General features: G+C 36.8%; 1 protein-coding gene across 1 annotated transcript in view; it reads left to right on the forward strand.

The window, feature by feature from the left end:
• CLCN1 (chloride voltage-gated channel 1) overlaps nucleotides 1-12,200 on the forward strand; it is a 2,440,475-nt gene that overhangs the window by 1,521,283 nt on the left and 906,992 nt on the right. Inside the window, exons 9-10 of the mRNA XM_044079868.1 lie at nucleotides 989-1,073; nucleotides 6,182-6,283. Coding sequence (XP_043935803.1) covers nucleotides 989-1,073; nucleotides 6,182-6,283 — 187 coding nt within the window. The remainder of the gene's footprint in view (nucleotides 1-988; nucleotides 1,074-6,181; nucleotides 6,284-12,200) is intronic.

Raw genomic sequence — 12,200 nt, forward strand, 5'->3', positions numbered from 1 at the left:
ATAAGGCAATCTCTGACCTTGCATTATTGTAAATGCTGCATATCCACAAGTGAAATGGCACACGGATTACTTGCTCAAAAAATGTAACCTGGCATATGACACTAATGGAACCTGCTGGAGGGGCAGATTTGTCTGCCAGAGGTTACCGCACCTTTGGAAGACTCCCACTTCATGGCAAACAGAGCACCTGTTCAAATGCAATCTGGACAATTGGTTCGGCAACTGTAAATTCACCTTAAGGGTTCCACCTGTGTCTCTCTTGGACAGAGGGAATAGGTGCTGATTGTAGAATCAAGGGTAGAACTTGGTTAGGCTTGTAAGGGCCCTAGGGCCATTAGCCCAGTAACTTCCTATGATCCTAAATATAATCATTAAATATAATAATTAAATATATTAGGAGAAATGTGACTATATTTCTTTATTTCTTAACTTTCTTAGTTGTCTTTTAGACACACACACACACACACACACACACACACACACACACACACACACACACACACACACACACACACAACCACACACACTGCATTAATTGTAAACTGAAGCTAAAAAGCTTTACGCTTCAGTGTTATTTATAATTACAAGTACATTATTTTTCCTGAAGTTTGGAATGTGATGCATGCAGATACTGTCTGACACATAAACTACTCTCGTCAGCTTATTTTCTGAGCCTTCTACCTTTTTAGTGACCAATAGAATGCACTGTTCTCAAGGCATTTTTGAAATAATGCCCCATTACTTCTTTATAATGTTTACTCTGCTTATGGAAAATGCATTAAATTATTGCATTCCATCTTTCCTCCAACTCTTGGATATATTACTGTTGCACATGAACTTATATAAAGACATTAAATGAAGTAGCTCCTCTTTTTCATAAATGTAATGTGAATTAGTAAAATTGATGAAAATAAGCAATTACTCTTTATCAACATATAATGTACTTTTTGATATGTACTTTTAGAATGACAGCTTTTTCTATTTATAGTCACTATCACAGCCCTTTTCCGAACTAACTTTCGAATGGAGTTTCCATTTGATCTTCAAGAGCTGCCAGCTTTTGCCGTGATTGGGTGAGTTTAACTTTCTTTACATAGTAAAACAACTATTTATTGACCACTAAAGGTTTCCATTTACCTCTTGGGCACATACATATCAGAACATAATTAATTCTATTTACATTTTATGTGAATATGCTTGAATGCACCATAATATTACTTTTAACTCATAGAAACAAACACCTTAATCAGTCACTTTATACAAGATGGATCTTGGTGGCTCTTGTGAATCTCTTGTTGTATTTCTCAGGCATGCTTTTTGGTTAAAATAGTTTTGTTATTTCTAAAATCATATTTCACTGCTCTGAAGTGCAGAATACATTTTCACACAGAAACTTTTTAACTTTCAGTATACTCTCTACAAGCTAATCTCATACCTCCTTATATGTCCCAGATGAAGGGCATCATAACTAAACATGGATGTCTTATTTGAGAATGTAACAGCTCTGGCTATACTCTGAACACATGAGAATGAGTGCTACATCAGTTTAGACATGACACAGGAAATCAATATAGCTTGGGAGACCACTGTCAGACAGCACTGTGAGATGAGGTGTCATGTGATAAACTCCTGGGACTCAGTCGACAAGTGAAGGCTGAAGAGTGAAAAAGTAAAGCACTTCAAGCAAACATTTTAATTTCAGGCTAAAAGCAAAGACCAGGAAAGAAAAAGTAAAAAAGAAAAAAAAAGTTAGGTTTCTTTGTTACTTGTCTATAGCAAGAGAAGTCGACTTATCTCACTTATATCAACACTTCAGCAGAGCTAGCAGAGAAAGGCAAAGATTAAGGAAGAGAGGGGGACAGAGGAAATATACCGGAATTAATCTGCAGGTAGAGGTGGTGAAATACACATCCATTACATTTTCATCATATAAATGAATCTAAGCAAGATAAAGATGAAGATAACTGTTGTGTATAGAAATGAACAAATAAAGAAAAAAAAGTAAAATAAGGTAGTGCCATGACATACAGGGGGAAAGCCCTGACTATTGCCTAAGACACCATAGTTAAACTAGCAGCTCATTCATCTGAGGCAACTGCAAGGGAGGAAGGAGGCACTTGAGGATGCACCTGGCAGAATCTGAGGGCTCACATGATATGTCCACTATAGGGGATCAGGGCTCTTGCTGAAGTGAGGTGGAGTGTGGTTGACATTCTTCAAAGTCCATTGCATACCAATCCCTGGTCTAGGATGAAAGCACACAAGGCAAAAATTAAGTTTCTAGGAAAAGCCTCCCCCCCCCCCCCGCAGCATTATGATGCAGCACCAGGCTTCACAGTCTCCTCCCTGGCCCTGCATGTTGGTCAGGCTTAGGCCAAAAGAGGGTAAGACTGGTCTGGTAGACACAGTGAAAGGAGAGAGAACCTGGGAGCAGCAGATGGTCAGCTGCAAGGAAGACAAAAAGAGGTTTCTCAGAGATCTGGATTTCTTTGGATGGTTGAAGTCAAGTTATATATAGGATAGGTAGTTAAGGGCATGCAGAATGTATGACTGAAAATGTGGTAGCTGTTAAAATGTGCAAGATCACATTACTGCATACATTGCAACCTCTTGGCACAAGAAATCTGGACAAAGGCAGACATAATGGGAGGATGCCTCACAGTAAGACGCTGTCCGGTTTGATTCTCAGCTAGAGCGTCTTTTGCGTGGAGACATTCGTGAATGGGCGTACCTTCATTGAAGGTTGTGCATCAGGGCTGGTAACTCGGCACGTAAAAATCAACTACCAATCATTAGCGGACCGGAGTTCTGCTGTGGTGACCCCTAACCAGGAAAAGCCAAAAGACACAAACAAATAACATAACAACCTTGATGGGACTGCTGCATATCCGCAAGTCAAGCTCCAGTCAAGTAACTCACATGCGCGGCCTCAACCTTGTCTATAACATCAACAGGACTTGTTGGTGGGATGGATTTGTGTCCCAGAGACTACTCCATCTATGGAATAAACTCCCTCTCCATGTCAAACAGAGTACCTCTTTACCCCTTTTTAAGTGTAACCTGGATAACTGAAAGGGAAGCAGAAAATATATCCCTGGGATTCCACCTGTGCCCTGCTGGACAGGGGCATTGGGTGCTTACTTGTCTAAACATGGGCTAAACTTTTGGCTAGGCTTATAAGGGCCTCAGTGCCAATAGCCTAGTAATCTCCTATGATCCTATGAACATTGACAGAATAATTGGTTTACTATGCCTTTTTTTGAAACTCAAATGTCTTTCATTATTTATTGACTTCATTCCTCAATGATATGTCAGAAAACCACTCATTTTATGAAAAACATATAAAAAATATTAGGCAAAAATCTGGAAATTCGGTGGAAATCTGGACAGCTGAGAGGTATGCATTGTAACAGTTAAGTGTGAGTGTTTGTAGGTTAGGGTTAGATTAACAGTTAGGTAAGGAGATAGATTAGTGAAGGCTTTGTGGTTATCCTTAGTGTGGGCAACAATTTTCTGTGTGTACTTGTTTCTGGAGGATTTGATTTTTTTAAAGATCTTGATTGAAAGTATAAAAAGTGTTTGAATTTCTATATTTATCTTCTTCATAAAATATGTCCCTTATACTATCCCTCACTTTCTTAACTGATGTTAAAAACCTTTTATACTCCATTTGATGATGTAGTGACTTCTGTTATATATAGTATATATATATATATATTTCTTGTGTTATTAGTTTTCTGAATGTTTCCTTTTTGTATGTACTGTTTGGTTTGTGTGTTTGATTGGATGTATCGCTGTTAATATCTGAAAATTCAAATAAAGAGATTTTGGGAAAAAAAGAATCTTGATTGATCCTTTTGATAGCTTCTCTGTCATGATGTGTGCTTTTACAGGCAATGAGTTTATTAATTCTTTATTGTTTGTTAGCACTGGGATTTCAGCAAATGTTTTTTTTCCCACATTTGGAACTGTTTATCTGCCTTCTTGGGACTGACGCCTCAGTGCAATTCTGAAGGTGGGCATAGAACTTATTTATAAATATGGTTGTATATGATATGGGGTCATTGGGATGAGGAGGGTGTTTTAATTTCATCAGATGGTTGGAGTAGATTTGCCTTGATGATATCTCTGAAGAAGATGGGTTACAAGATAACATAAGTCTTGTGTATAATTGTTTTGTAGCTTTACATGTGTTTCTTATTTATTTATCATTTGTTTACTGGGAAAGTCCAACTTGCAATGAAGCTAATTGTCAGCAGAGGCCCAGGGAGAAATGCCCCAGATGCATGTCTTTGTAACATGGGAGGAAACCAGAATACCCAAACGAATGCAGGGAAGACATGCAGACTGCGCACAGAAGGCACCCCAGCTAAGAATTGAACCGGAGAACCTCTTGCTGTGAGGTGACAATGCTACCACTGCACCACTGTGCCATACAATAAATAAATGTGTGATTACTACTTTTGCAGGTATTGCTTTACTATTTTTAGTCTATAAGTGTGCATGCATTATTCAGCTATTTTCTAGGTTATTGTGCCAAGACATCATGACTATTTTAGCATATAAATAAAGAATCAGCTTATTTGCATCCAAACAAAACAAACCACTACACTGTGTAATACAAATGAGCTCACTTCTTTAAGGTCCATTTTAGTAAGATGGTTACAGATGTATTTAAGGGACCTTTTCACTAAGAGTCTGTCTAAATGGTCATCATATGTAAACAAACCAATTACATATTTGTAATACAATGTACCTTTTAGTGTCTGCAAATATAACATTCTCATATGTAAACAGTTGAAATAGTTGCTGACTTCAGCTGTCCTGCATATATAATTAGTATTGTAATCTATACTGCATTGAAGTTTATGTATTCTAGAGCTTTTCTTCTTAAGCTCATCTGTAAATAGGATTATCCGATGTGGGCATTCCAATTGCAAAAACTACAAAAGATAAATATAAAACTAAGCAAGTATCAGGACAGTATCATTTCTGTCAGATCATAGCTATGCTGTCACTTTTTTCCTTCATTTGCCTGATATAATTAATAGAAAGCTAATCATCCATTCAAAACATACTTACTTTACAATCAGTTATTAGTTGCACACTGAGCAGCCCTACATTGACAACAGCTTAGAAACACAGGTATGAGAAGACAAACCACTGTAAGACAATGCCTGCAGCATCATCAAGGTTTAGCTTGGTCATTTCAGTGCAGCCCCTATTTATGAACAGACTCACATTTAGCATGGGGGCCACTCATAGGTATCTTCTGCTAATGCCATCTTGTGGTGGTATTTGTCATTGCAGCATCACTGCATTATAACAAGTGATTGAATAAGCATTGGCAAGTGTGTTAAAGGTTTCTTTGTGCCAAATACTGTAAGTGGGAAGGAATTAAGCAGACAGACTCATTTTAGATTCATGCAGTGGTTTATATATATATATATATATATATATATATATATATATGTATATATATATATATGTATATATATATATATATATATATATATATATGTGTGTATATGTATATATATATATATATATATATATATATATATATACATATATACATATATATATATATATATATATATAAAATCTGTTTATCCTAAAATTACTAAAAACATTTGAAAGTATTCAAATGGTATGAGAAAACAACTGGACAGTCCATAGCCCTATAAATCACTATCTGCTACTTGTTTGCAGCTGGTATTTTACAGAAGATTCAGATATGTGCTTTAACCTAGCAAAATGTACTAAAACAGTATTGGTTGTGTAATACGTTTTAATCTTGGTTCAAAATAAACAATTTTTTGTACATTTCGGTGCAAACCATCCTTGAGAAGTTGGCGTATCCAAGACTGATAATTTGTTTGATAAACCATTGCTTAATCTATTGCAGTCACATTCAGTAAATAAGTGTATTTCGTTTGAGTTTCATCTCTACCATTTACTGTTTGATGTTTCTTAAGTCTGTTACATGTGATAGTAAACTTTTACTCCAGCAAAAATGTTAACATTGTATGAAAATTTATCAGAAACGAAGTTGAGATTCCCAGGGATCCTGTTTTAACAATTGATTGTGTTATTCCTATTTATGCCTCTGTCTGTGTGATGCTAGTTTTGGCCTAAATGTATGTTAACTCATATGATACTTTTTTTTTCTCTTCTTTAGGATCTGCTGTGGTTTCCTGGGGGCTTTCTTTGTCTACCTGAATCGGCAAGTTGTATTATTCATACGTCGTAAGAATGTCTTGACCTGCTTCCTCACGAAATAGTAGGTCTTTGTTCAATTTTGATCTTTTCTGTGACTATTTACCCTATTAGGAAAAAATGCAATAATTAAGCAGCGTTCCTCAAACCATTTTACAATGAAGGAGCGCAAAGAGAGATTCAGTTAAAAAAGGTCAGAATATTCTAAAACACTATAATTGTCAGGACAGTACAAACCACAACTCTACTTTTGTTTCAACAACTCAACAGGAAAGGGAAACTCTGACCCTTGTCTGGGGATCGAACTCAGGATCTCCTGTATTCCAAGTGGTTGTTACTGCCACTAGACCAACAAGGAGTCTCTGGACAGTGAGGCTGGTTTCCCAAAGAGCAGTTTTTCATTTCCTTGAGGAAACCATCATGAAGATTTACAAGCATCCAGTCCTGTACAAGCCGTGAACCTAATCATGTGCTTTGTAATCTCTGGGCATTATTGATATATAAGGACTAATTTGAAGCTCATCATTATAGTCGCACTGCAACGACAGTTGGTGATGAGTGCCTCACTGTGTCTAATTGCATCAGCAATGGCCCTGTGTCTTGCATTTCAGCTTTACAATCATTGCATCCCTCATTAATGAGAACTTGAGAAGGTTGATAGCAATAACCATAACACAAGGAACCTTTTTGCTTAAGCTTAAAACATTGTGAAACAAATATGGTGGTGATTTGTGAAGGCAAAAGAGAGAGGGGAATGAAAAATTTATTATTTCCTCATTTTTTAAATTAATTTCTAGGTTGGTGAGGCCTTCAGTGTATTTAACCTGAAGTTTAAATGTATTTGTATTTTATTTTATTTATTTTATTTTGTTATGCTTTTGTTTTCTGGGTTTGCCTAACTTGGTTTAGTCAAAAAAACTTTTCTGCAGAGGCTAGGGAAGATAATTGCCAGTATATTACAAACATTAAAAAAAATCATTCATTAATATACCTGAGCAGACACTGAATAATACACATTAACACTTACACATACATTTGCTAATTAGATTACCATTATGTGAAAGCAGAGGCAGCTAAGTTAAAAAATGCTGATGGATTAGTGCATGTTGAACACTGAGGATCTGAAAAGGTATATTAACAGATTGGCCAAACAGATTAATCAATCATAGGTCCATAGGTTCATAGGTGTGTACTGGGCTAATGGCCCTGGATCCTTTACAAGCCAAGCCCATAGAATTACCCTGGCATCGTGCCACCTGACCTCAGTTCCTAGTGCATCTGTCGAGTAGAGCCACTGGAGTGATCCCAGGGAGAATTTTCTATTTCCCATACACTCATCAAGATTTCTCTTGAAGAGGGCCAGTGAGATGCTTTGCTTGACATGTATGGGAAGTCTATTCCATAGCATGGGCAGTCTCTGGGTTATGAACCTGTCCCTCCAGCATGTTCTGTTGATTGTGGTAATGAGGTTGAGGTCTCTGGAGCATGTATTATGGAGGAATTGAGATTTCTTTAGATGTAGCATTTCTGACATAGCTGTGTCAGACATGGCTTTGTAAGTCAAGCAGAGATCGCTTCTAAGTAGGCGATATGAGACAGAGAATAGTTGGAGTTTTTTGAGTCTGTCCATATAGGACAAGTGTTTAAGGCCTAGCATCCCCTTTGTGATGTACTTTTGTGGCGTCTCCAGTTGTTGCAGGTGTTTACTGAGGTATATGCCAAATGGGGCATTGTACTCAATGACTGGCCTAATGAGGGAAGAGTAGAGGGAGACAATGACCTCTTTCTTCCTGGATGCAAAACCCTTTGTAATGAGATGTGCCACACAGAAGGACTTTCTGACCACAGTGGCAATGTGGTGGTCAAAAGAGAGGTTGTTGTCAACCTGTGTTCCCAAATCTCTTATAATGACTTCTGTGTTTAGTGGACTACCATCAATGTGGTAATTCAAGGGAACCGGGTTTTTCCCAAGTGGGATGATGACACATTTTTTGGCATTGAGCTTAAGGCCATGGTTCTGACACCAGTCGCTGGTCTCATTGAGGCCTTTCTGTAGGATGTCAACATCACTTGGGGAGCGAACTTTGTTGTGATCAGTTAAAAGAAATTGAGTTTAGGAAAAGAATAAGGTAGGGCAGAAGATGTTGATAATGTACTTAAGAGGTGGGATGTAAAGCAGATTCAGAGACAATTATAAATATGGCTAAATAAAGTTTGTATTAGAGGTATGGGGTAGAGAGAATATTGTAAACTAAAGATAACAGTAACATTTATCCTGAAGATTCACAGGAGCAGATCCTTTGATTTGATAGGTCAAGTTTTAGTTGTGCTCTAAATGAGTTTGCAAATTTGTTTAAAAATAGTTTTGAAATACCTCGTACTTCTCTTCAGTCATGTAGTTTCTTGTATTCGATGTGTTCTGTTATTACCTGGGTTTGAAATGCATGGTCAAACTGCATCTCAATCTCATTTCACTTATGTTCAGCCTGGTTTGGTCTTGGTTATTTACGTAGTTTAAGCAGCTATCAATGATGTAATGTAGGCCTTGTGTATGCGTGGCCTAAGCTAAGATACAGTTTAATACAAGCTGGCATTCAACTGTTACTTCATATACCTTCACTGGGTCATGAATATGGTAAAGGTAAGGTGACTTCTGTCTGTCTTTTAAAAAGTGAAATTAGAGAATGGTTAAGAGAAGTTATCATCCTACCACAAGCTCCAAAACTGTATTCGTCTTGGACAAAAGTGTGCCACATTTCATTAGATGATGCCACGTAAGCATGGAAATGGATGAAAACCTTTTGCCTGGTTTGTTTAGATACTCAAGAGAATGGACTGAAATTCACTGCCTTCAAATAAATATATAATTTAAGCAAAAATATACCACTGCACTCTGTCAAATAATAAGGCAGTTGTGGTCTTAGTACTATTGGCTTGTTCAAATTCTAAATGTAAGTAAAAAGTTTTGTGGTGTAAAAAGTGAGTACACATTTTTACTGAGCAAGTGCAAGTGAAATCTACACCCAGATTTCCACTTGCTTGCATTTTGTCAGCCTTAGACCTTAACGTTTCGCAGGTAATATAATAAAAGTGGAAAGGTGCTCTGTTAAGAGTCAGCAACAAGACTGTTAATTAATTTAAGATTGGTGGTGGGATGTGCTGGACATAAAGTCTAACTTATGGATCTCACCCATGAATTACAAATAATGGACATGCCCAGGTGATTTCAGATGAGGCACAAGTAAGCTACTGACAATAACTGCAGGTCTAGTGATTTCACTACTGGGATATGTCTGCTGATGAAGGTTCTTTGTTTCTCTCTGCCTGAAGTAATTGAGTTTAATGCAGTTTAATTCAACTCAAAAGCACTCAGCTGAAGAGGCTGTTTGTTAAAGGATTTGAATTCAGGGTATTTTCATTTGAGAAAAAGAGTTAAAGAGTCTCTGTATACTCTACAATGTACCATTTGCTGATTTCTCTTTGAATTATTCTGTTGATATTAAGGAAATTTTGGGCAAAGAACAGATAGTCAGGATAAATTGACTTTTCCCCACTTGTTCCAAGAGATAATGTGGTCAGCCTACTATAAAACAACATTCAGAGAAAGAACAGTTCTGCCACCAATCCTGCTAAAAACTTGAAACTTGAAAACTTTTAATAAAAATAAAACAATGATAAAATAAAACACACTGGCTCATAAACCGGATAAGTGCTTTCGGTGTAGTATCTTTTCATATCCACCAATTACACCGAAAGCACTTATATGGTTTATGAGCCAGTGTGTTTTATTTTATCATTATTTTATTTTTATTAAAAGTTTTCAAGTTTCAAGTTTTTAACAGGATTGTTGGCAGAACCGTTCTTTCTCTGAATTTTGTACTTTCATGTGTTCTGCCTTTGGTGACATGCGTACATTTTCTTTTTTACTATAGAACATCAAACGACCACTCTGTATACTGCCATAGTATATGTACTATATTAGTGTTATATAAAACTTTTTTTCAGATGGACTGCATCCCCTGCACTCTGTGATGTGGACATTCTGCCTTCACACCCCCAGTGTCTAAATATATTGCCATTGAAGTTATACCATAGCAAACAAATGAGGAACTGAATTACCTTTTCTCTATGTTAAAGTAACCTAAAGGTTACATTATTTAGATACTGGCAGTATGTTAAGACAGCTTTCCTGGACACAAGGATGTAGAATGGTCTCTGTTCTAGGTTTATTTCAGGTACTTGACTGAGAATGTGAGCAATACAATGAATAAACTGGTCCTAGGGTAGCTGGACATCAATATATAAAGATAGGCTCATCAGAGACCATGGTGGTCAAAGGTCATAGTTAAGCAGTTGAAAATGGAGGTCAAATCCATCTAATCCACCTCTGTTAGAGCAGGATATTTATTGATGTAGGAGAATTGCATGACAATGATTTGTAGATCATTGAGTTTATTCTTCTACCAAGACCAAATTCCCATTGTCCAGCGCAATGACCACTTGAGCTTTTAGCAGTACGAAACAAATTCAGACTGTCAGTTTCTACAGTTACTGAGTAGTCCTGAAGGAAATGAATGCCAGTCTATTTATTAGGACAAGCTGCCTCAGAGAAAAGTTGCATCAAGTTGTAGGTTCTGTGTATTCTGTGCACGGAGATAGCGTTTTCACCTGATACTTGCCACTTGACATCATAGCTATTTGAATCAATGAGATTGTTAACTTGAAGAGACATGCAGGCTTGTATATTCACCCAGAGGAAGTTTGTATACTATCCATTCAGAACCATGAGCTTATGAACATGTTCATTTCTCAGCAATGCCTAATGGCAGGTACTGTTATATGAGCAGATTAATCACTGCATTCAGGTCTCTTTCTTCATCAACAGTCCAACTTGAGCAGCATGAACAGGTGAAGGCTTATTTTAGACAATCTCTCCCCTGAATAGCTGTGACACAAGTCAGCTACAAGTTTTCTGAAATGTGCCCTAAATACAGGCTTAACACTGCTAGTGTCTGGTAACTCTGCAATAGTCTTCTTCACCTGAGTGTCACATTTTCAGTTTATACTTAGAAACTTAAGCTAGCAGTCTTTGGGGAAAATGTTTCTATACAGAAACATGACCAAAAGTCAACATAAATTATCTGATGTTGAAAGCCTTTTGCTAAAGGAAAATACAAACTTCTCTTTCTATTTGAAAAATGAGGTAATGTGAAGCAGTGTGCCTCTCATAAATGACTGCATCATTCCTGAAAATAGGAATATTGGAAGCAGTTGTCAGTTATGAATGTTTCCAGTACAAGCTAATGAAAGTCAAATATAAACAAAGACAAAAATAGACTGAAGAAGTTTTAAATAACCTGTGTGTGGTGGTATGTCCAAGATATTTTAGTCATTAATCTAACTTAACACAAGAACTGCACCATTACACAGCTGATAATTACATTAGAGAAGGCACCTGAGATGGGCTGGTATGCAGTGTAGGGGTGGTTTTATATTGCATGCAATGCCTGTTTAAATATGGTACTAATAGAAAGATGGAAAAATCATAAGCACTGCAGCTATTTTATTACATTTTTACTTTGACTAGCTAGCATAAAGCATGTTTCTGATATTTCTAGCCATACTTGTTTTACAAATATTCTTTGCTATCCATTTTACTAAGGAGGATTAGTTTTTTTTTTCTTTGCCACCCAGTTGTTTATATTTTCTTTACCATTATGAGTTTCTTGGATGAGAAACACTCTTTTTAAGTTTCATGAGCACACAGTTCTTCTTTAATGTATATCTCTATATGGTAAATACCTGGGTAGCAATCTAGCAGCACCATTAGCAAGAAGAAAGCTGTGATCTTAGCAGGTTTATTATGACTAATCATATTTGATTAATCACTGCTAAAATAGCCATTCTGAAAAACATCACAGCATCAAAGCAGAGATACTTCAAATGTCACATAACATATCACACTATTCTTTTTTTGTAGA

Source organism: Protopterus annectens, chromosome 8.part0 (genome assembly GCF_019279795.1).
Source record: "Protopterus annectens isolate FY-2018-M chromosome 8.part0, PAN1.0, whole genome shotgun sequence".
Classification (NCBI taxonomy): Eukaryota; Metazoa; Chordata; order Ceratodontiformes; family Protopteridae; genus Protopterus; species Protopterus annectens.